At 38.6% G+C, this 26,806-nt stretch overlaps 1 protein-coding gene across 4 annotated transcripts in view; it reads right to left on the bottom strand.

Moving 5' to 3' along the window:
- The window catches only part of TASP1 (taspase 1), a 318,398-nt gene that overhangs the window by 182,763 nt on the left and 108,829 nt on the right, over positions 1 to 26,806 (bottom strand). For all 4 annotated transcript variants that reach the window (XM_023217842.2, XM_023217841.1, XM_023217840.1 and 1 more), the window contains 2 exons: positions 23,026 to 23,145; positions 17,093 to 17,171 (listed from right to left, as the gene is read on the bottom strand). In XM_023217842.2, the coding sequence (XP_023073610.1) occupies positions 17,093 to 17,171; positions 23,026 to 23,145 (199 nt within the window). The remainder of the gene's footprint in view (positions 1 to 17,092; positions 17,172 to 23,025; positions 23,146 to 26,806) is intronic.

The following is a 26,806-nucleotide window of genomic DNA, read 5'->3' as shown; positions in this document are numbered from 1 at the left end:
TTCAAAAATTGGGTTGAAAAAACTGAATACGTGCAAAAAATAAAACTGGATCCTTATACCGTACACAAAAACCAACTCAAAATAGATTAAAGATTTAAACATAATACTTAGACTCCTGGAAGAGTAAAACTAAAGGAGTACAACACCTAGAAGAAAACATAGGGTATAAGCTCCATGACAAAGGTCTCGGAAATGATTTTTTTTTGGATATGACAACAAAAGCACAGGCAACAAAAGCAAAAATAAGCAAGTAGGACTATATCAAACTGAAAGGTTTCTGCACAGCAAAGGAGACAATCAACAAAATGAAAAGCAATCCATTGAATGGCAAAAAAATATTTGCAAACAAAATATGAATTGAGCATACCTAACCCAAAAATCTAAAAGCTGAAATGCTCCAAAATTTGAAACTTTCTGAGTGCCAACATGATACTCAAAGGAAATGCTCACTGGGCATTTCAGATTTCCAATTTTCAGATTAGGGATGCTCAACTGGTATGTATTCTGCAATTATTCCAAAATCTGAAAAACTCCAAAATTCAAAAAACTTCTGGTCCCCAACATTTCAGATAAAGGATACTCAATCTGTAGCCAATAAGGGATTAATATCCAAAATATATAAGGACTTTATATAATACACTTGCAAAAAAAGCAAATAACTTTATTTTTTATAATGGGCAAAGCACATGAATAGGACATTCTCCCAAAGAAGATACACAAATAGAGAATAGGTAGTTTTATGAAAAGTTGTTCAACATCACTATCAGGGAACTGCAAATCAAAATCACAATGAGGTATTCCCTCACACCTCTTAGGATGGCTACTATCAAAACATCAAAAAATGATAAGTGTTGACAAGGATGTGGAGAAAAGGGAACCCTTGTACACTGTTGGTGGAATTATAAATTACTACAGCCATTCTGGAAAACAGCATGGAGGTTCCTCAAAAAGTTAAAAACAGAACTACCATATAATCGAGCAATCCCACTTCTGGTTGTATATGCAAAGGAAATGAAATCAGTACCTCAAACAGGCAATTGCACTCCCATGTTCACTGCAGCATTATTCACAATAGCCAAGACATGGAAACTACCTAAGTGTCTATCAATGAATGAATGAATGAAGAAAGTGTGTGTGTGTGTGTGTGTGTGTGTGTGTGTGTGTGTGTGTGTGTGTAATTTAGCCTTTAAAACCAAGAAAATCCTGTCATTTGTTACAACATGGATGAACTTAGAGGATATCATGCTAAGCGAAATAAGTCAAACAAAAAAAGACAACTACTGCATGACCTCACTTATATATAAAAATCTAAAGTCAAGCTTATAGAAACAGAGAATAGAAGAGTGGTTACCAGGGTGATAAAATGAGGAGATAATGTCCCAGGGTATGAACTTACAGTTGTATGATGAATAAATTCTGGAGGACTAATATATAGCATTGTGACAACAGTTAATAATAATGTATTATAGAATTGAACTTAGTGCTAAGAGAGTAGATCTTTATTCTCACCACACCAAAAAAGGTAACAATGTGAGTTGATGGATTATGTTAATCAGCTTCATTGTGGCAATCATCTCATGTTTTTCCATTTGTTTGTGTCATCTGTGATTTCTTTGAGCAGTGTTTTGTAATGCTTTTTGTTTGTTTTGTTTTGTTTTTGAGACAGAGTCTCACTCTGCCACCAGGCTGGAGTGTAATGGTGTGATCTCGGCTCACTGCAACTTCTGCCTTCCTGGGTTCGAGCAATTCTCCTGCCTCAGCCTCCTTAGTAGCTGAGACTACAGGCGCGCCATCACGCCTGGCTAATTTTTGTACTTTTTAGTAGAGACAGGGTTTCACCATATTGGACAGGCTGGTCTCGAACTCCTGACCGCATGATCCACACGCCTTGGCCTCCCTAAGTGTTGGGATTACAGGTGTGAGCCACCATGCCTGGTCTTGTAATTCTTGTTGTAGAGATCTTTCACCTTCCTGGTCAAAAAACTACCTACTGGGTTCTATGCTTATTACCTGGGTGATGAAATAATCTGCACACCAAACCCCTGCAATTTACCTATATAACAAACCTGTACATGTAGTGAACCTAAAATGAAAGTTAATAAATAAAGATTATACTGGTTACTTATGCAAAGCACCTTCCTTCTTTTCTAGACTTAAAAAAAAAAAAAAAAAAAGTAGAATGAGGCTAAATGAGCACATATTTGAATGTTATTATGCTAATGAAACAGCATTATATTATGTCATATTAGGACAATTACAACACTTATTGAATAGAAACAGTTTATTAATTCCCACACTAATTTTGCAAATGATACTTGAGAGGAAAACAAATTCAAACACAACTAGGAATCTTGCCCCCAGAACCAAGAAGCAAAGCAGAACATAAACAACATGAAAAAGGCCAGATTCCATTTCTTCTACTCAATTTAAGTGAAATGAAGATATAAACAAACTTTGTGGTGGCATTTTTTTTTATCTACTATATTCGATTTTTCAAAACAAAAACATCCATTTTCTATGGCCAGCTCTCTGTTAGCCAAAAATAAAGGATGCATGGCTTTGGTAAGAACAGATTTAAATGACAATTACATGGTTTTTTTTTTTAACTCTCTAAATACCTAATCTATAACTTTTCTAGTAAGAATAAAAATAGCTAATTAAACTTAAATTTAGCCTTTCTTCCTTCTCAAATTATTCCACCTTATTTGAGTGAAGACATATTATATTCCTTGGGCATTCAGGCACTGTTTGACATCTCTGAACTACAAATCTATTTGAAAATGAGAATCATTATGCAAAAAGTACTCAGCACAGTACGTGAGCATGCCACATGCTCAACAGATGCTAACTACTGTTATCATCCTTATTATTATCTTTTTTAGTTTTTGGTTCACCCTTATTACTGATCACAAAATGATGGCAAGTGTCAAGTTTAGTAGGATACCAGTGGCTACCACCTACACATCTACTCCCTTCTCCTTTCCAGAATGAAATTTGATCTCCTTCTGCTTTCTACCCACCCACAGTCACGTACATAACCCATAGGCATGCCGTGTACCCATCACTGGTTAATGGGTAATCCCATGTTCCTCTGTCAGTGATTGATCCAGAAATAAGCATACGACATTAGCCAATCAACAAAACATCGATTGAGAAGTCAGCTGGGGAGCTTCTCAAGAAAGTGGTCCTCATTCCTAGGAGAAAAAAAAAAACTAAAAAAATTATTTTTTAAAAATTCCTCTGGAGATCTTTTTGTGATGAGTTTTCTGGTAATGCAGCAGCCATTGGGCTATCAGCCCAAGAAAAAAGCCAACAATGATGGCAATGGAACAAGCAAGAGATGTGGAGAACCAGGTCCTTGATGTCATCAATGGAGCCCCTGAACCAATTAACCCTGGAGTCTTCCTACCTCTGAACTTTCTCTTACATAAAATCATGTATTTTCTTATTATTGAACCCAATTTGTGTAGTAATTTCTGTTAACTGCAACCCAAAGCACCCTAATCACTACAGTAAGAGAAAACGGTAATAGATTTTATCAAAACCACACCCATCCAAACTTAAATTACTCTTCACTTCACAGAACAAAGCCTCTACCAGGAATACCTTAAGTTCCTAAACAAACAGGAACACTAGTTCCAGTTTACCAACGTGGAACAAGTCAGTCGTTTTGCCAAGCAGAATCTGTTTGACAGTGCTTCAAAAAAGGTAAAGGTTCCTGAATTCAATTCAACTGATGTTTATTGAGTACCTACTACATCTTTAAGCCAATAGTCCCATCCTCAAGGACCTCCTAGGCTTTGGGGAGAAGAACAACCACGAGTAGTGTAAGTTCCACATCATGGCACCACTGATCTTGGAGGGAGTAAATCTTTGAAGCTGGGCATGGGAAGAAAGAAAAGAGGGAGGGAGGGAGGGAGACAGACAGAAGGGAGAGCAAGAAGTGGGGAGAGAGGAAGGGAGAACGGCTGCAGAAAAGAGACAATATTTGAGCTCACCTCAGGCTTCACCACATGGATAAGGAGGGAAGGGATTATAAACAAGAGCAAAAGAGAAACATGCACTCCTCCTCAAGAAATTGTGCTAAGTTGTTTATATTGCAATTATAGCAGAAAGAAAAAATAAAGTGAATGATAGTAGCTAGGACTTTCTATTAAATAATAAGAGTTGCCTGGACTTGTAGATTAATAAGACAAACCTGTGTAATTCCTGTAGCGAGTTGCTGAAAACTTGATGGCACAGGCAGGGTTGAACTTGCAAAGGGGGTTCTGAGGAAAGTCCAGGACTATATTGCTTATGCTTATTCCAGATACAAATGTTATAATTCTGATATGAAAAGCGATAAAGAAAGACCTGCTACTAAGATGAAGAATAAAATCAAAACAGGTAAGATGAGTCAGACAAAGGAGGATATGTAAAACAAAGACAAAAAATCTTTAACTTGAAAATATTATATTTCCATTTCCCACAAAATTTACTTTTGCATGAGAAGGAAAGCATAACAGGTAGAACACAGGCAAATCTAAATTTTAAGGACAAGAAAGAATTCAGGTGAAACAAATGTGCAGCAAATCTTCAAATCCTTATTATCCTCTGACGTGAATTTTACGAGCTATCTTAGCTATACTGCAGTAAATATTCTTTTATATTTCTGAGAACACATCACTATATCATCTTAGCAGATTTCAATTGGGAGCCTATTAATTATTCTATCATCAATATTAGTAAACAGTGATAATTATGATAGGTTACAACATACATAATTTACAAGGAAATTTTGAAGAACCAGTAAAATCTTCTAGGGCTGGGATAGAGAGAGAGAAATGGAGAAACCAGAACTCCTCAGCATTATTAAACACAGCCATAAGAGAGTCCCAACTAATAGGAAATTCAATGGTGCAAAGTGAGAACATCCATGAGAATTGGCATAGCATGTGTTTCTCCTCCATAAGGAAAGGTGTCCCAATCCTGGGATGGATGGGCACAATCCTTCCAATCTGCTCCCTCCATTAGGATTCAAGCTGAAGTCTGATTCCAAAGCCCACAAATCCCTCACCTCAATGTGCCCCTAAGTGTACTTGCTCTTCAATTCAATGTAGGTACAGGCAGACCTAAAATACCATTGTAGAATTTTAGTTAAGTCTCTATTTCTTCAATATCCAACTCAGATTTTTTTAAACGACTATCCATGCTTTCTACTAGTCAGTATTTATTTCAATTCTTTTTTATCAAAGCTAAAAGAAAAATATACAAATAAGTGTACTTTTCATGATATGAACAAAATATTCTGAAAATGAAAATGTAAGGTACCTTTAATCATGGCATTTTATACTGTGGGCTGGATCATGCTGCAATTCACTAATGAGAACCATGACATATATTCAATAACAAGTTAATAAAAATGCAAACTCTTTCTGCATTCTATATTTACATGTTCCCACTTTCTCTCCACGATTCATCAATAAATCTTTTTTCCCAAATTAACCAGCCATCGTGAACAGAGCTAGTTAAAATAAATACATTTGATTCAGCACTATGCCTTTCTAACCCCTCTATCAGCACCTTTTCAAGTTAGCAGTTTGTTGTATTCACTTCTGTTTGCAGCAAGAACCTTGGCTAACATATAGGAATTGGTATATTCCATAAGAATCTGAAAACATAAGCATCACTTCTTCCAATACAATAAGCCTGTCTTGGTAGTCCCCCATCCATGCTAGCCCAAATGGTCAGTTGTTAAACTATTCATTAATGCTCACAGGGATACCCAAGAGTCAAGAATATGTACCAGATCATCTTAGCTTTAGATGCACCAAAACACAATGAGGAAAGCAACTGGTAATTTGTATGTGATGGGTGTTGCACAGCACCACTTTGCCCATCAAAGTGTTGTCTTGCTGCTTAAAGTACTGTCTGTGGACCAGCAGCACTGTCATTACCCGAGAGCTTGGGAAAATGCACAATCCCAGGACTCATTCCAGACCCACTGGATCACAGCCCTGCCTTTTAACAAGATCCCCAAGGTGATTCATGCACTTAAAAAAAGCAAAAACAAAACAAACAAAAAACTCGAGAATACACCATTCAGATTATTATCCCAAAGAAAGCTGAGAAACAGGAGCCCAAACTGAAGTTTGTGTTTAAAGATCAATACACCTTATACTTACAATGTCCAGGGAAATCTTAAGAAGAACTAAATATCTACATTTCAAGCATCTGAAACCAAAAGCCCGGAATTCCCTGGGCATCAATTTTTTCATGACAGCTTGCCAGTATCAGACATACTAAGTACCTTCAGGAAGTGATGAGTTATACCATGTACAACTTTCATAGCAACAAATTATCAATTTACAAAACTCAAAGTCAACACATCGTACCTCACAGTCATTTAAGCTGGCATGACTTTAAAGTACACACAAACATGAAGCAGCCCATTGGAACTATTTGATTTATGTTAAACAGCACTATGGAATTTAAACATTCGTATGCTCAACCAAACCCTATTCCTAGCCAGTCAGTCGGCTCACTGATCAGCTTACAGATATCCTTCCAACATATACTGCTCAGCTAAATTTAATACATTTTTTAAATAAATCTTATTTCAAGTAAATTTCCTGAGCTGAAAAGAACTACAACAAAATAATACCAAAAACAGCCCTGTGCCATAAAAGGCACTAGTTGTATTTAGTGAATTCTGCCTCTCACAAGAACCTTCTACAGAGGGAACCAAGGCGGCAAACCCATGAAGGCCTTGAGTCCAGCAAGGGCCACGAAGCAGCATGTCACAAAGAAATTGTTTTTCTCCTCCTTTTGATGGGTTATGCTTTCAAGTCAGGAAATTAGAAACAGGTGTGCCAGAGGGCACACACATCCTCGCTCCACACTGAAAAACACGCGTTTTCAATTTTCAAACATGAAAGAGACTCCTGTTGAATGAAAGAAGAAATGAAAATCCAGCCCTGTTTCTGTGAACCATATGAAGGGAGCTTAGAAAGTCTTTGACAGGTTGCTCAACTTACCCCCTCTCCAACTGACAGCAGGTAGTACTCCACAATAGGAAGGAAAAGGCATTCTTTCAAGTGAGAACAATCAAAGGGAGAACTACATCAAGGATAGCAGGATTGGTATTTTAACCCATCACTTGATCTTATGTCTCTGTTTTTACCATTTCTTCACCTTGTGTTTTAAAATTAGAAGTGTGTTCTTTCACAAAACAACAAAGCAATGCAAAGTAAGTATCCAGCAAAAAATCTGAGAAATTAAAATATCAAAAGTACATCTTGGGGATCACTTTATCCATTATGTCCCAGGTCTACAATCTCTTCCAGAGAAAGACTTACCTTCCCTCCAGGATGTCCTCAGCTCTTCCAGAGGTTAGGGGCTGAAGGCATTTCAGTGAGTGTAGGAGAGTGATGAGTAGTGCTAAGATTAAAAACAACTGGTTTTGGTGAGATTTGGGGAGAGAAAGGTGGCAAGAAAAGGAGATGTACTGATGGCTGCAACAACAGTCAAGCCATCAGGTACACGGAGGCACCTGCAAGTGATCCTTTGGGAAGCACCACAGTGCACGTTCCCTAGGCGAATGGATGCAGCAGAGCCTCATTCGGTGCTAACAAGCCTTTTGCTATAGCCAATATGTCAACATATTTCTACATTGGCAAGAAAGTTTCCTATATTACCAAGGTCCCAGCTTCCATGTCCTGTGAGGACAAGGACTATGTTTTTAATTCTCTTTTATCATAACCAGGCTAGATCATAGAATAAGAGCCTCTAAAACAGCTGCTACTTTATTGCATAAGGCCAATTACAAGTCACCTTGCTGAGGAGCAAAATACCTGAACTCATGATGCGTGGAAAGACATCCTTCATATCCTTTAAAATTATGTTTGGAAGAATAATAATACATAAAAATGTTCATTACAAAATATTAAATGAACAAAGTGCAATACAAGCTAAGCAGTATTCCCACTTTTGTTTAATAGCAAAAGTCCACCGAAAATATTAATAGTGACTACCACAGAATGGCAAAAATTATCGGTCTCATTTTCCAAATTCTATCAATGAGCATGCATTATTTCACAAACAGGAAAAAAAATCTACTCATTTAAAATCTCTAAGATACACGTAACATGTCGCACTGAATGAAATGAAAAAATCCACTCATTTAAAATCTCTAAGATATATCAATTGCCGTCACATTGAACTGGTTTCTTAGAAAATGGTCTGGCATAATTCAGAATTCTACATAATTTTGCACCATCAGTGACTTTACTTATATAAAGAGCAAGAAGCAATATATTAAAAGTTAATCAGATATGAAGTGACCTAATTAGAGTATGCAACAAACTCAGAATAGAATTCCCATCCCAGATAATTACTTCAGTTCTTAGAAATGTGCTTGTAGTTTATATACTCTGTTATCTGTAAATGAATATTATTTTTCCCACCCCCAACAACCAAACAGTCCAAAGAGTCAAGTGCTTTTAAGATAATGTTTACAAACGTTAGGGTTTTATCTAGGCTCACATCTAGAAGTCATAAGTCACAAGAAGATTTCCCATGGCATTATTCCCACCCCCACATACTATGTCTCAAATTGTTTCAGCTCCAGTGGCAGCTCCTAGTTCTCAGCATTTTAAGAATCTTGTTGAGTGTGACAAAATTATGAAGGTTTATTCTTTCACAAGGACAAGAAACTTCTGAGAAGCCAGTATCAGCCTGCCCAACAAGGCAGATTAAGGAATCAAATTGGACTAAAGATTCTGCATGTCACCACCAGGACCAAGAGCAATGTATTTAACTCCTTGACTAGTTTTGCTTCTCAGTGTCTGGATCATTGTTCACCATGCCAGAACACTCTCAGAGAAGAAAGAGCTATCTTCATGTATCTTCTAAAAGTATGATTATCTCCCTACTCAAGAGTCCCCCTTTCATACCAAAGAAAATGTCTAACCACCACCACCTAAGTCCCCAAATTAAACCCCATACACCTCACACTCAATCATCTTCTTCAGGCATCCTGTTGGCATCCAGAATATACCACTCTTAGCCCCTCATCTGCCTTCCTCTCAGCCTTCACTCATCTGGGTTTCACTGGCTCACCCCTCTGCAATGTATTTGTTTGTCATTCATATTCATTCACACTCATTCAGCAGTTCTAGGTAATAAGCAACATTCACACATCAATGAACAAAGCTGATGAAAATCCCAACCCCTAAGGAGTTTAGAGCAGGGTAGAAAATAAAAAGAAAATAGCAAAGAACTAAAAATAGAACTGCCATTTGACCCAGCAATCCCATTACGGGGTATATACTCAAAGGAAAATAAATTGTTCTACCAAAAAGACCAGGCACTCACATGTTCATCATAGTATTATTCCCTATAGCAAAGACCTGGAATCAACTTAGATACCTATCAATGGTGAATTAAATACATAAAAATGTGGTACACATATACCATAGAATGCTACGCAGCCATAGAAAAGAACAAAAAACATATCCTCTGCAGCAACATGGATGTAGCTGGAGGCCATTATCCTAAGCAAATTAATGCAGAAACAGAAAACCAAACACCACATGTTCTCACTTACATATGGCGGCTAAACATTGGGTACACATGGACATAAAGATAGGAACAACAGACAATGAGGACTACTAGAGTAGGGAGACAAGAAGAGGCACAAGGGTTGAAAAACTATCTACTGGGTACTACACTCACTACCCGGGTGATGGGATCAATCATACCACAACTTAGTATCATGCAATATACTCATGTAACAAACCTGCATATGTACCCATGAATCTACAGTAAAAGTTGAAATTAAAAGAAAGAAAAATAAAGGAACAACTCAAATTAGAAAATAAAAGCAATTTTTTTAAAAGAAAATTGTTTAAAGATATAAAATATTAGATAATCATACTTGCTATGGGAAAATAACAAAATATGAAAGGGAGACAGGAAATGTTGGCTGAAGGAAGAACTCCATGTTCATACAGGATGGCTGGGGAAGAGCTCATCGAGGTGACTTATTTGAATAAAGGCCTGATGAGATGAGGGTGGGGGCTTAAGACACTGAGAGTGAAGAGCTAAAGGAGAAGCAGCAGCTTGACAAAGGCCCTAAGGCGGGAGTGTGCATGGCATGTGTGAAGTACTGCAAGGCAGCCAATATAGCTGGAATTGTGTGAGCAAGGGAAGAAAAGCAAGAGCTTCTGAGGGGAAGCTGAGAAGTATCTCCAACAAGGCCTTATAGACCCTTCATAAAGACTTTGGCTTTCCCATTTATTAAGAAGGGAAGTGGCTGAACAGTTCAAAATAGAGGTATGACATCATTTGAGTTCGGTTTGAACACCAGCTCCAGGGTTGAGAACCAAATAAAGGGGGAAAGGGGCAAAAAGCAAGAAACCAGCTAGGAGGCTAGCAATGATCCAGATAAGAGATAATGGCACCACAGAATTGTTGGTGGCCATTAACGTGCTGAGAAGTGGTCGGATTTTAAATATATTCAGGGAGGAGAGCAGACAAAGTTTGTTGCTGAATTGGATGTGACTGAGATAGAAAAGAGGGTCAAGGATGAACCCAAAATTTTGACTTGAGCCACTGGAATTGACTCTGTTGTGGGGAAAATATTTCAAGAGAACAGGTTTAGGGTTAGGCAAGAGCTCATATTCGGACATGCTTAATAGACGTCTGTTATACATACAAGTGGAGATTTTACCAAGCACTTGAATTATAACTCATTTCTGGAGAGAGGCCCAGGCTGGAGATAAAACTGTGGGCATCATCAGCACATAGGTGGTACTTAGCCATCAGACTGGATGAGACACAAAGGGAGCAGGCACACAAAGAAAGGGAGAAGAGGTTCAAGGACCAGGCACTGAGGCACTCCAACACTGAGAGGTCAAAGAGGTGAGGACTATTAACAAAGGAGATTGAGAAGGAGCAGCCAGTGAGGTGGCAGGACAAACAGGAGAGTGTGGTCCTTGGAAGTCTATTAAGGACAGTATTTACAGGAGGAACAAGTTACTTGAGCAACCGTGTCAAATGCTACTTATAATCACATGACTTTAGAGGTAACTGTTAATCTTGACAAGAACAGACTGATGGAGTGGTAGAGGAGAAGTCCGACTGAAGTAGAATAAAAGTGAGTGAGAGGAGAGAACTAAAGAAAATAATAAACCTTGAGTATAGAAAATTCCTTGAGGTTTCACCTTGAAGGGTTGCTAAGAAACGGGGAGAGGGCTAGAAGGAAGACTGGAACCCTAGGCGACCTGCACCGAGTCCTCAGTAGAATAGGCCTTGTATTCACCAAGAGTGCCTGTGACACACACAGTACAAGAATAACTGCTGCTAAATAGAAGCTGAAGCATGGATTCCTGCCTGCCTTCCACATATCCTTAAACAGCAATGGCCACATGGCATCTGTAAATATCTCAGCAGTGGTCTCCCATCGGCTTCTGCTGTCACATAACTCCCCACTCTCACAGAGAAGGCTGTCTTGTGCCCTCCTGACACAGGTCCCCGGGCACGAGTTTTCTAACACAGTCCCATAGACAATCTCCCACAGAGGGGCAGAGGAAGACCTCTGGCTGTTCATTAAGTTCAGAAATCAAAAAGGAATGGCATATTCTCCTAGCCCTTGAGGAAGAAACTAATCACTAGCTCAGAAATATTGAGGCATAAGGCTGTTCTCAATTTTTGTATTTTTTTAATCCCATCTATTTTTGAAGCTACTCCTGGCAAGTCCTGACCACAGCCCTCTTAGTCCTCAGGTTTCTAGAAATGCCCAGAGCCAAGACCTTGAAAAGCAAAGAAGTGAGAAAATCAGAAATCCTTTGGCCTCACAGCAGAAACAAGGTAGCAGGTCTTTCTTCATGCCAGAACACTTTAAGGAGGGGGAATGACACCTACATCTTCTGATCTTAGTCAATTGCCATCAGTGCCCCTGTACTCACTTTCAGCACTTTTTGAGGCCAAGGTGGGAGGATCACTTGAGCCCAGGAGTTCAAGATCAGCCCGGGCAACACAGCAAGACCCTGTCTCTACAAAAAAATTAAAAATTAGCCAGGTGTGATGGTGTGCACCTGTAGTCCTACCTACTTGGAAGGCTGAGGCAGGAGGATCACTTGAGCCCAGAAGTCCAAGGTTGCAACGAGCCATGATCACACCACTGCATTCACTCCAGCCTAGGCGACAGAGGATTTTTTTGTTTTTGTTTTTTTAACTGACACAGGATAGGCAAAGGAGGTTTTTGTTTTTTTTTTTTTTTTAAACAGAAAAAGGAAAAAAAAAAAAGGAAAGAAAAAAGAACTGTATGGACAAGTAACAGAAAAGCAATGTTAAGGTAAACCAAAGCATAAACTTAATCTCTTGCATTTTTCCCCTCCTTCTGTTCTTCTAATCTTCAATCTGCTCTTCCTTTCCACAGCCAGAGACAGATCCCAGATATATCTTACATTATGCATTTGCTGTGTTACTGAAAAATTATGTGTGAATCCAAATTTGGTAAATTGAATCATATTTTAAAATCCTATTTAAAGAAAGTCCATGGTGAATAATCTGTTTGAAAAAGTAAGCATTCTTCTCAGAGGAAGGACCCACACATACATTTCTTAATTTTTATTTGTATACTGGGCACTCACTCTATATAAGGCTGTGTGTCAGGCACTCAGGAGACACAAATATACCCACAGCCCTCCTTTCCTTAAGAGTTTATCTTACTGCCTCAAGAGAGTCTGAAACAAATTATTTATTTTCAAGAAAAAGCTGAGAATAAGAAAAGCTTTTACTATAATTTATCAATTCTAAAATATACTTTTTTCACATTTTTAAACTTCTGGATTCAGGAGGTGTGTTATAACTGATGCATCCTCCCATGTTATCCTCCAGGCTGCAGTGGTGACAGAGCTGCCACTGACTCTAGATGCAAGCAGTTTGCAAGTGTTGACCCGTCAGTTATGTGCCATGTTGGAACTACATGTGTTGAGTTAAACTGTTGTTCAAAATGTGTTCAGAAGGATTACAGTATGATATAGAATTCAAATTAAAAATAATTGTACACATAGAAAGGTATGGAAATGGCAATGAGGCATGACTTTGTTATCAGTGAAGCAAATACTTCTCACTGGTGGAACATTCCTAATTCTATATTTTCCTGTAAAGCAACCACTATGCATTAAGTGATGACAAGGCAGTGTGTTATACTTTAATTGACAGTCTTTCGTTTCCTTAGCGGTATAAAAATTACAGTGTATCTGATAAAGGATGATGACTCAGATTCAGTGGAATACAGTAAGTATTGAGCCCCTACTCTGGGAAAAGAAATGCACTAAAAGCCGTGTGTATGTCAACTTACTTATCCCTTACAGTAATGGTAGATATTATTCTGGTTTTACAAATAACCTCTTGCCCAGGCTCCACAGCTAGTGGGTCTGGAAGAGTCTGGACAGGAATCCTTGTGTCTGCTCTACTCTATCCCTAGCTAGGCAAATTCCTATGATGCCAGAACATTAGTCAGAGTTTGAAAGGTCAGCTCCTGCTTCTCCGCCCCCTCTCCTCCAGTCCTTACTCATTTCTCCCCACCCAGTGATGAGAACAAGATGCTAGAGTTTATCCCTCAGGCTAATGACCAAATCACCCATCTGGCCTTGGGAAAGCCCTATCCTAACCATAACTAACTATCTTTTCCCTGCTTTTCAATTACCACCTTCTAATACATATAAACCTAAAATGGATTTTCTGCAGCAGCCTAAGGCACAAGTCTTCTCTATTTTGGCCAAACAGTTGCAAAATCCAGTGCTCCACCTTTCTTCTGACTTGATCACCCAACTCTGCCATGTGTTTCCATTGTCAACTTCTCAGCAACAGCCCCATGAGAAACAAGAGTGAAGCAATCGCACAAACTCCAATGGACAGGAGGGACTGGAGATTTAGTCTATCATCCCCAGGTTCTGTGGGCAGATGAAGGTTAGTCTTTTAGCTTGGGAAGCGTATAACATGACAAGCTGGGTATCTAAGTTAAAAAGCTACACTGGATGTCATGAACTGGAAAGCTAAAGGTATCTTTAGTCATATAAAACTATCTTCAACTGACACAGGATAGGCAAAGGAGGAAATATTCAAAAGCAATGGAGAAAAACCTCAATTTTACAATTTTAACTTTACCTACCCATTCTTTGCATTCTACTTAATAGAATCAAATCCATGGAGTATGTTCTGATTCCAACTTGCACATCACCTATTTTTAAAATAAGAGTAGGGGAGTGGTGGACTTGGAAATCTCTTTTCCAAATTGACACAAGCAGGCAGGCTCTCAGGATTTCAGTTTAGAATAGAATCCAATTCTCCTAACATCTAGATATGAAAGTAATGTCTAAACAATAACCTATCTCACTGAACAACATATTGACCAAAATAAAACTCTTATAATATATGACTCCAACTGTGATTTCTTTGGGAAAATCCAAATGAAACGATGAATTTGTCTTTGGTTTGTTCAAATACTACAATTTTCCATAGACACAGGGCCATACTAAATTATGTTCACAGCCTAATTTGTAAACATTATGCATCAAGGTTTTCATGTGCCATGAATATTAAATTAAATTTAAAAATTAACTCATATTATTATATTATGCTCATTTCTTCAAAAATGACTAAAAACAATTTTTTGACCATTAAAGTAGTATGGATTCGATTCAACCTTAATTCATCTTTAGACTTCTCCTGAGAGGCCAATGGCTCACAACCATGTTTTTCCACTGATGCAAGAAATGGAGCTAGGTCAGGAGGCTGCTAAGACAAGCAGGCATAGGAACACGAGTCTGAAAGAACAGAGTCAGGAAAGAAGAAACAGAAAGAAACCACAAATATGAGAATGGTGCCAAGATTCAAGTCTGAGCAAAGGATAGGAGAATAAGAGCAATAAAAGAGACAGAGGACACAGGAGAAAGGTGGCACAGGGCGGGATGAAGAATGAAATGTTCTGTTGAACCTGAGTCTGATATGTATACATAGCACCTATAGGAACATGTCCACCAGGAAGTCAGAAAGGACTCACTGCACCTCAAAAGTCCAAAGTAGATACAGACATGGAAGCCAATCCCGAGAGAGAACAGCTGAAATCATGAGAACGCAGAAATAACAAGAAATCAGCAGAAGAAAGCACAGAATTCACCAAAGACCCAACCCTGGGGCTGTTGGTAATGGAAAGACAGAGGAGTAAGAATCTGTGAAGAAGGCCAAGATGGAACAGGTCAGAGAGGCAGACAAACCAAGAGGGTTCCAGGATCTATGCTACATGCAAAAAGAAAGTCACCTGCATCAGAGATCACAGAAAGAGTAGGCAGAAAGCAGGATAAGAGGGCCACTGGACTAGGTGCTTTGTTACTGTGGTGGGGCAGAGACCAATGTGATAAGAAATTGGAGAGAGAAAGGTAGGAAAAGAAGCCATATTTGTCTACTCTCCCAATAAAGCCTGAGACTGTTAGAGAGAAAGGGATAGGACTGTAACTTGAAGGATAACATGAAACAGGAATGAGTCAATATTATTTTGTCAACCAGAGGTATCACCACATAATAAGAAAAGGCTTTATGTACATCTGGCACAGGCATCATTAAAGTATGGAAATAGACAACAACCATTCTGCCTATTAAAACTCTCCATGTCCACCATTCCCCATCTCCTGCACACACACACACACACACACACACACACACTTTGTACTAAATAATGCCTTTACAATACAGATATAAAAAGAGGACCTGTATTACAATGAAAGCGTCATTCAAGGACTGAATGTCATAAACTATATATTTGGAAATGCACCTTGTAAGTTTTACATCAACATTTTACCCAAGAGATTATCTGTTAATTTTTTAAACGACCTGCTACTTTTATGTCTTTTGTTGTCTAAACTTGGCAGCATCACGGATCATTAGAAAAAATATCTATCTCAAGGACCTAGAACTAGATGTACCATATGACCCAGCCATCCCACTACTGGGTATATACCCAAAGGATTATAAATTATGCTACTACAAAGACACATGCACACGTATGTTTATTGCGGCACTATTCACAATAGCAAAGACTTGGAATCAACCCAAATGTCCATCAGTGACAGACTGGATTAAGAAAATGTGGCACATATACACCATGGAATACTATGCAGCCATAAAAAAGGATGAGTTTGCGTCCTTTGTAGAGACATGGATGCAGCTGGAAACCATCATTCTTAGCAAATTATCACAAGAAGAGAAAACCAAACACCGCATGTTCTCACTCATAGGTGGGAACTGAACAATGAGCTCACTTGGACTCGGGAAGGGGAACATCACACACTGGGGCCTATCATGGGGAGGGGGGAGGGGGGAGGGATTGCATTGGGGAGTTATACCTGATATAAATGATGAATTGATGGGTGCTGACGAGTTGATGGGTGCAGCACACCAACATGGCACATGTATACATATGTAACCTGCACGTTATGCACATGTACCCTAGAACTTAAAGTATAATAAAAAAAAATAAAATAAAATAAAAAAAAAGAAAAAATATCTATCTATAAAAATATAATTAACCATAGTTAACTCCAGAGTTGTACTGAAAATATTAGTGGGCCAGGCGCAGTGGCTTACGCCTGTAATCTGACCACTTTGGGAGGCCAAAGAGGGCGGATCACTTGAGGTCAAGAGTTCAAGACCACCCTGGCCAACATGGCAAAACCCGGTCTCTACTAAAAATACAAAAAATTAGCCGGGTGTGGTAGTGCGCACCTATAATCCCAACTACTTGGAAGACTGAGAATCACTTTAACCCGGGAGGCAGAAGTTGTAATGAGCCAAGATCACACCACTGCTCCAGCCTGGGGACAGAGTGAGACTCTGACTCAAAAAAAGAAAAGAAAATGTTAGCAAAGTATAGTATTTACACTGTGATACTAAACAACCCTTAAAACCTCCCAAATACTGAAGATCTGTCCCACATCCATACACTGTCATAGCACATGCTCTATGTTTACCTATAAATATTGCTTTTAATCATTAAATGGTTGACAAGGTTGAAGTTATGAGAAATGGTTATGAAAGCAGCAAATACCTGAGGTACTCACAGCTGTGGAGTAGGGGTTATGAGCTCCAGTATTTTCAGCCCAGCAGCCACATCCATAAAGAGCAGCCTGGGGAAAAAAGAAAATAGATATAATATTTCAGAAATATCAAATGTAATTATTAGTTTTCAACAGAAATCATACCCATCTAATAAAGCCTGGTTTAATAATGATATAAAACAACTAGGTGATAATACCAGATGTTGTATATGACCCACCCGCATGATGCTTTTAATACTATCAAAACTATGTTTTCAGATATTCCATTCATCTAAAAACTTTCAGAAAATAGCAAAAGAAAGTTTCTTAGTGTCATCAGCAGTAATTTTTTCCTTCCCTGAAAAACTTCTCCCTTTTGTAATTTGTCAGCTAGTTGTTCTTCTGGCCCCTTAAAACCAATGTGGTTGGCTTAAAATAGTAGTTTTCAATCTAGGTGTGTGTCAGATTACTGGGGGAGCTTACTGATAAGAACCCTGATTCCTGGAAATTCTGATTTAGTGTCTGGGGAAGACCTGGGAATCAGTACTGTTAACCAGAGTCATGGGGTACTGGGATGCAGCTGGTCCTCCTGCCATGCTCTAGGAAATCCTGCTTCAAAAGGGCCTTTTCCATGTCTGTGTTGAACTGACACAAGAGGAAGTACAAACAGTCCTGTATCAAAGGGTCCAATATACACTCACCATTGTGCTAGAGTCAGCCAGATGACTCTAAAGCAAATGCCTCCCTAAAGCAAAAAAGCCTCCTTTCTTTTGTTCAAGCTCATCACTTTGTTAGGTGGTAGAGCAGATTTATACATCAGGAACACAATAAGCTACTATGGTTTTATAAAAGATTAGGACGATCATTCCTATTTTGTTTTAATAATGCTATTTCTCTTCAATATCCACAATGACTTTTCTGACTTTAGGAGGGAAATCACAAGTAATAACTTTTCCACTCCATAGTAAGAAGTAGAAATTAAAATTAAAAAAAAAAAACCTAGCTAGCTAGCTATCATAGAAAAATACAAGGAGGCACACTCAACAGTTCATTACTACATGGTTGATAAGAATGAGAAACTTGAAACAACCTAAATGTCAATCGGTAAGGAAATGGCTAAATAAACTCTGGCATGGCAGTATGTGGAATTCATTGCAAAGGTTAAAAATAAAAGAATTAAGCTTTTTAAAAAATCTTTAAGAACAAATATAGAAAGATCTCCCAAACATATTGTTGAATTGAAAAAAAAAAAAAAAAAGCAAACTATAATACGTTCAGTATTCCCTGCCATTGATGGAGGAAAAAGATACTCCCATAAAGCAGTACTGATATTTCCTAGGAGTTCATTCTGAGGACTGGGGAATAGGCAAAGACTGGGGATGGTGAGCAGAGTTCAGCTTTCTATGATATTCTGTTATTTTTTACAAGGATCTTAGAAATCATTAGCTCCAATATTCTACCCAGAGCAGGAACCTCCATGAAACATCCGAGGCACTTCTGACACTGAGAACTTCACTACCCCATGTGGGAACACATTCCATTTTCAGACACTTTCCACTGGTAGCAAGTATCTGCTGTATCATAACTTCCAACCACTAGTCCTGGCTCTGCTCTCTGGAAGTATTGTAACCTCCCCAGAAAGTCCTCCAATTTTTTAAAAACAGCTATTCTAGTTCTCTTTTCTAACCCAAAGAAACCCAAATTTGTGAGCTGTTCCCAAGACTTTGCGATGCACAAACCCACCACTCTCTCATAATTACCCTCCTAGAGAAATAAGTCAGTGTCCCGGATAACCAGAGATGAAGTCTCCCATGTTCATGTGACCCACACACAGTTGCTGTCTCCAGATGTTACTGAAATACCCCTCTTAAAAGTAGAACCAAGAACTGAGCAGGATACTCTCAATATGGTAGACAGTGGGAAATCTGTTTACTGCCTCTGAAAACACCATGCTTCTAAAATACATGCTGGCTCAGGGTCAGTGTGGCAACTGAAAGCCCTTCAGAAGTGACTTAGAATATGAATTTATAAATAAACTAGCAGACCTGTGGGATAACTATTCAACTGGTACTCCCTAAAGCAAGTGCTGCATCAGCCAAAGTCTCAGAGAACACAAGAAATCAATGGAAGGACCCATTCTTCCTTCATTGATAACTCTGAACTGCCCATCATCATCATCTTTTACATTTCCCACAATTAACATGACCAGGAGCCTGCACTCAAAAAATAGTAAATAAGGTCCCAAGGACACCTCTTAGAAAGCCAGGCAAGGTCATCTTTCTAGAAAAGAACATTTACACTTACCCTTTGTTCCTTCCCTTTAAGAAAATTCCCTTTATGATACTCTTCCTTAGTCTCATGACCTAAAATTGTCTTCCTTTTTAACCTTCTGAAATTCACTGGGCTAAGACAGTGATAGGTAAGATAAAAGAATTAGAGGTTGTCCATCTCTTATCCACTTCTTTGGATAAAATATGGCAAGCGTAAGCAAACCTTTAAAAACAAATTTTTAAAATCTTATTTCTTTTTGGTAGTAAAACTGTATTAAAATTTTATTAAAGCTATTATGCAGTAAAATAAGGCCATATAAATATATTATTATTAATCTTCTCTGGGCCATAGTTTCCTCTTCTATACAATAAGGATAATGAAAATACCTACCTCATATTGTCACAGGATCATGTGAATTAACATATTTGCTGAACACAGCAAGTGCTTAAATAACACTAGCTCTAGCTGTTATTACTAAGGGCTATGTAATTTAAATGCATTTTGACATTGAATCTTCTACAAGTTTGTAAGGTAGCTGGTTATCCCCATTTTACAGAAGTAGAAAGTGGAGCTGAAAGATGTTAAGTAACTTGTTCAAAGTAAGGGGCATGGTAAGTGGGGAGGTGGGATTAGAATAGAGGTTTACCTGGATCGAAAGTCCACACTTAACCAGTAAACTCAACCGCCTATTTGTGTGGGGGTGGGGTGAAGTTTAGGGGGACAAGTGAAATATAGTAATTCCTTTCTCATGTCCAAACTGTAAATTCAAATAATTACAGTAAGCTAAAGAAGCAAATAAGTTCTAATTCAAATTCCCATTTCTTATCTTTTTTTTTTCTGAGACAGAGTCTTGCTCTGTCTCCCAGGCTGGAGTGCAGTGGCATGTTTGGCTCACTGTAACCTCAGCCTCCCAGGTTCAAGCAATTCTCCTGCCTCAGCCTCCCCAAGTAGCTGGGATTACAGGTGTCAGCCATCATGCTCAGATAATTTTTGTTTTATTTTGACATGGAGTCTCAGTCTCACCCCCACTGGAGTGCAGTAGCGAGATCTCAGCTCCCTGCAACCTCCGCCTCCCAGGTTCAAGCGATTCTCCTGCCTCAGCCCCCCAAGTGGCTGGGATTACAGGCTTGTACCACCACGCCCAGCTAATTTTTGTATTTTTTAGTAGAGACAGGTTTCACCATGTTGGCCAGGCTGTTCTTGAACTCCTGACTTCAAGTGATCTACCCGCATTGGCCTCCCAAAGTGCTGGGAATTACAGGATGAGCCACTGCACCTGGCCTAATTTTTGTATTTTTAGTAGAGATGGCATGAGCCAAAGTGCTGGGATTACAGAAAACAGTGAGAGTAATGGGGACTATAATGCATTGAAGGTGACTCTGCTGGCTTTTCTCTCACCTTCTCTACTTCTCTTTCTCTATGAGGTTTCACCATGTTGGCCAGGTTGGTCTTGAACTCCTGAACTCAACTGATCTGCCCACCTCGGCCTCCAAAAGTGCTGGGATTACAGGAGTGAGCCACTGCGCCTGGCCTCAAATTGCCATTCACCATCTGCACTGCTATCACATATCTACAGCAGGGTAATAGGCTAAAATTTTTAAATAGTTAATTGTGCATTTAACATACATTAAAAGTATCTAGTTTCAGCACACTTTAAAAAATAATTAGCCTTTGATATAACTTACTTTTGTATTTTGTTTCATTTGGGCTTGTCAAAAAGAACTGTTCTTTACCTCTCATCTGATACTTACACAGTTTCAAGTTTATTACATCTCCTCTATCCAAGCATTATAATCCAATTAAGCAACTGCATTTTCCTATAAGCCCTTTTACTCTCTTTTCAAACTCTTTCCTGATTTTATAACTCTCAGAAGCTAGGTATTCATAAACTAGCCAAGTGAGGCAAATCAACACATAAATTTTACAGAAGTATTTCTTTTGCTCAGGACAGTTCTAAGTGCAGGGGCAGAATAGCTTCAAGACTGTTAGACGTAATATCCTGCTAACATAGTCCAGAACCATCCTTAGTTCTGTTGTTGCTATTTTGCTAACCAAAACAAACAGAAAACAGTGAGAAAGTCATGGGGACTATAATGCATCAGAGGTGACTCTGCTGGCTTTTCTCTCACCTTCTCTACTAGGGTATCCAAATCTGATATGCCAAGCTTGATATTCCTCTTGCAAACTTGACAAATACACAGGACTTTATAACGTAAGAAAAATACCATGACCAGACAAAGGCTTTTACAATGAGTTCAAAGCATTGTACACACGTGGAGTAATCATTCCCTATACAGCCCCTTGTACACTAGGCAGAGTAGCATAAAACTCATTATTCTTCCCTTCCCCTTTTTCCTAGTCTAGGAATGTAAGCAGCTTAGAGCAGATCAAGCAACATCACTTTGGGGTGTGCAGTGATATTCTCCATGAATTGGATCTCTCTGCTTCAAATAGTAACTAACCGTCATGAACAAAGTAACTGTGACATTGACTCTTCTTCAAATGTGACAAAGTACACAAAGCATAACAAGACACATTCCATGTATAAGATGCCACCCAAATACTGAGTTTAAATGAACCCTTGCAACTAGTCCATGAGAGTATCCAATTCATTTATTTACTCAACAAATATTTATTAAGCCCACAAGTAATGTGCCAAAATTGGTTTATCCTCAGAAATCTTCCTAGATCAAATGGATTGTTAAATTTCATTCTCAGTATAAAACTAAAGATGGGAGATGGGGGGAGGGGCAAAGTGAAGAGGATGTGCAAATGAACTGGGGACAAGCAAATTTTACATAAATTAGAGCATCCCCCTTTCTAGATTTTTTAAGTGGTACCATGTGTTGGTGACCTGAAATACTGGTTATTTTATAAAATGGCTGAAATGCTTGATCAGAGGAGGGATGTAAAGGGCCAAATGTCACTGCACTATACATGGAATAGAGGAAATAAAAAATGTAACTCTAAAATCATTTATCTAACTAAAAAGCAAGCAGGATAGTCAAGTAGACCTTATTCCTAAAGAGAGTGATATTTACAGAGAGCAAATGGAAACTGGCACACATTTATGAAATTTCTACTAAATACCCAGGCAAGTGCCCAACCTGCTGAAAGTGGCAAAACTAGGATCACCCATTGTAAAGATGAGAAACAAACCAATTACTATGAGATAGGTTTTCTTAAAAAGAATCTTAAAAAGGTATTTGGTTGATGATTCATACTAGATGTTAAAAAACAATTATATTCATTTTTTTCTAAAGAAAAAATGTTCCCACTGGTTAAAAAATTGTGAGCTGGACCGGGCACAGTGGCTCACGCCTGTAATCCCAGCACTTTGGGAGGTCGAGGCGGGGGGATCATGAGGTCAGGAGATAGAGACCATCCTGGCTAACACGATGAAACCCCGTCTCTACTAAAAATATAAAAAAAAAGCCGGGCGAGTTGGCGGGCGCTTGTAGTCCCAGCTATTTGGGAGGCTGAGGCAGGAGAATGGCGTGAACCTGGGAGGCAGAGCTTGCACAGAGCCGAGATCACGCCACCGTACTTCAGCCTGGGCAAAGAGTCTCCAGACAGACTCCAGTGAGACTCTGTCTCAAAAAAAAAAAATCGTGAGCTAAAAATTCCATGCTTTACTTTGAAAGGCTAGTTTAAAAAACCCATAATTACTTACCTGCCCAACTCTCCCTGGATGTTTCAAGGCCAAGCCTCCACTGGAGACAGCAGCAGCAACATTCCCTTCGTGGTCCACAACCACAGCGCCCACCGTGTCCAAAGTGCCTGAGTCATTTTCCTGTAGAGCAAAAGTGGCACAAGTATTCACTAGGCATGGCGTGGGACAATCTGATATGACTACATAGCACTTTTTTGTACAATCATGACACAACAAAATCTAAACTAATCCCTAAGTGGAACATTGAGCAATCTCCTAAAATTATCTATTATCAAGTTGCCATTTAAATCCTATTTAAGTCAAAATGTATTTTCCACAGAGAAATCCCGAACAAAAGGTGTCCTGTTGCTTTTCTCTAATAATAAGGCTATATTGTCTTTTTAATGGAGGACATATCACAATTTAATATAAATTACAGTATACAGCAGTGTCTCTTCATTCTCAAGAATTAAGTTCATGTTTGAGAATGTATAGAGGAAAATATCTGTGGCATAAATGAACCAATAAATACCCTTGTTAGTATTTCTTTAAGTATTATACACAAACATCTAATAGAAATACATTCCACACAATAAATTAAGAAAATGGCATTTACAATCTTTTTTTTTATTTTATTTTATTTTTTTTTTTGAGACGGAGTCTCGCTCTGTCGCCCGGGCTGGAGTGCAGTGGCCGGATCTCAGCTCACTGCAAGCTCCGCCTCCCGGGTTCACGCCATTCTCCTGCCTCAGCCTCCCGAGTAGCTGGGACTACAGGCGCCCGCCACCTCGCCCAGCTAGTTTTTTGTATTTTTTTAGTAGAGACGGGTTTTCACAGTGTTAGCCAGGATGGTCTCGAGCTCCTGACCTCGTGATCCGCCCGTCTCGGCCTCCCAAAGTGCTGGGATTACAGGCTTGAGCCACCGTGCCCGGCCTACAATCTTAAAGTATACCACACTATCATTTTTCTCTTAGAGTTCCTTGTTCGTGAGAAACTTCATGGCAAGTTCCCTTCTCTCCTATAACAGTAATATGCTTGCCAATTGTATGGCAGAAAAGTGTATGTTCTTGGAAGGCATCTTTGTGTTTCGATATTTTGTTCCAGGTTCCACATGTTTAAGGCACTTAGTGACATTTAGTGACTATGAGCAGCTGTCTCCTACCTCCAAAGTTTCTGGTCACCTGTGCAAGAGAGACAAACACTACACTACTGGATAGAAATAATGATTAAGGGAGGCAAGAAAAAAATTCATGGAAAAAGTCTCATATATTAAAAAGGGGGCTTAAGGTAGGTTTTTAGGTTAATAGTAGTCATGGTAGTGTTCTTATGCTAGGGCATTGGTTTTCAAACCTTGCCCCTCAACCCTAGATCCCACCCTTACCCCCACCACCAGTATGCATGTAAGAGCCAGGCCCAACGCAGGGTTCAACATGAACAGATCCCCATCCTGTGTGGTTTATTGCTCACACTACTGAGCAGGACTTGGTTGGTACTGAGAGATCCACAAGAAGCAAAATGACACACTAAAGCAATCACCAGAAAAGTCAATGAGTTCCTGGGGCCATCTCAGAAGCTGAGCAACATTGAAGAGTTTCTAATACTGGAAGCAGAATTCAAACAAGAGATTTTTCCCTAAAGCAAACTGGAAAACTCAGAAGTAGAGTGTGCCACAACAAAATTTTACATTAAGTCTGTTAGGAAAAGGTACTTACATCTAGAATTTATATTTCTTGCTCTAAATTCTAATTTCCCTTAAATATACTGATACACTATGACAGTACTTACTTTGATAGGAAATGTTGAACTGGCTGAAAAGAATGCTATATTCCTAATCCCTCTTTTAACCACAGCTGGAGAAAGTCTAGACAATGGATCCACATGATCATATCTCAGAATGCCATAGTTCTGCTCAAGGCATATGCCCTTCAAGAATACTTCCTAACCTGGCCATACACTCCCTGAGGAAGGGTTTGACCCACTCCATATCACACTGAATTCAACAGACACTCAGGACATATTTATTTTTTAATTAGGATGCAGGATGTCTGTATCCCTGGTGTTACAAAACATGCCCAATAGTGAATAACATGCAATGCCATCCCAGTGTCAGGGCCAGTTTTCTACTTCTGTTTCACAAGATTTGACTTCATGCAAATCCAGATGCTGTCGCTATCTTAGGGAAGACTTAACAATAACCAGACTCGCTCATTCAGGTTGGACAAAGCAAAGTCTATCTTCTCTGCTAGGTAAGATTAAGAACAGCAGTACAGAAATGCATTAAAAACATTTTATTCCAGAAAAGATGGATAATCTTAAAGAGAAATATACTTTTAAGAGGAATATTTGTTTTATAATTCTAATAAATAATTTCTAAATCTTTATATTCTTGCAATCTCGAGGAGAGAAGTGTTAGTTCCCCAGATGTCAAATTTGACGTCTTCTTTAGGAAGGCTTCTCAAATTTTAATGTGCACACAAATCATCAGGAGAATTTGTTTCAATGCAGATTCTGATGGAGCAATCTGGGAACTATCCAAGACTGCACATCTAACAATATTCCACATTATGCTAATGGTCTAACAGCATCCCATCCCAGGGGATCATTATCCACCAAATACCTGCCCCATTCATTCTGAAGCAAACTATTTACAGGTACAAATCTGCTTAAGGAGAAACGTAAACTACCTAAAGCTAACACTATGCCAGTATAAAAGATTTAAGTTCTATCTTGCTCAACTGTCAACTGACAGCTTATCACCACTATTATACTACATGGATTTGGTATGTATATTTTAAAATACTGATCTTACACCTCTAAAAAGCAAACAAATCTCATACAAATAAACAAACTGTAAAATAACTTTCCTCAACAATAACAGAAAAGTCAAGAAAGGGTATTCTTTTAAGATTATTTTTTGGAAATACTGAGTTTTTATTGAGAGACGTATGCCAGTACTTTTTGCCCTTATTCTTTGTTTTAAAATTCTGGAAATTTTTACACACTTTTTTCCCTAGCCCAAGTAAGGCATAAAGTGACTGTCTCCATCAGGCCTACCAGATAAGGATGATTGCTTCCTGTAAATAATCAAATTGGGACTTTCATCCTATTTCACTGTCTAACCTTTGAGGGACAGTTATGTCTCTTTTTCACATTTTAGTTATTTTAATGAATAAAGATTATCTATATTTATGGTATACAGCATGATGTTTTGACACAGGTACTGATTGCAGAAATCAAGCTAATTAACGTATACATTACCTTACAGAATCATTTATTTCTGGCGAGAATGCTTACAATCTACTCTCTTTTTTTTTTTTTTTTTTTTTTTTTTTTTTGAGACGGAGTCTCGCTCTGTCGCCCAGGCTGGAGTGCAGTGGCCAGATCTCAGCTCACTCCAAGCTCCGCCTCCTGGGTTTACGCCATTACAATCTACTCTCTTAAGGGTATTTTTTTTTATAAACTGCAACTGCTGATACTACCCATGCATTCTGTAAAACAGAATTTTATACAGGGGATAAGTAACGTATACACAATGCTATGCATTATCTGTAAAGCACTTTTCCTAGCATTTCAATCAGGATATTGTGAAGCACGAGAACTGTTATGCCTAACCAAACTCCTGTAGAAAGATACAAAAACTGATGTCAGTATAACTGGATTATACATAGATGGATTTACTCTTAACTTGGTTTTCAAAAATGAAAAATCAAGCAAATAATAGAGAATCCTGTTCCAAATTAAGCTAAATATTCCTAAGCGCCTGTAACACCTAAAAAAAAATCAGAATTACTTCATAAATATT

Source organism: Piliocolobus tephrosceles, chromosome 20, assembly GCF_002776525.5.
Source record: "Piliocolobus tephrosceles isolate RC106 chromosome 20, ASM277652v3, whole genome shotgun sequence".
Classification (NCBI taxonomy): domain Eukaryota; kingdom Metazoa; phylum Chordata; class Mammalia; order Primates; family Cercopithecidae; genus Piliocolobus; species Piliocolobus tephrosceles.
Note: the sequence above shows the minus strand (reverse complement) of the source record. Positions and strands in the feature narration are given on the sequence as shown.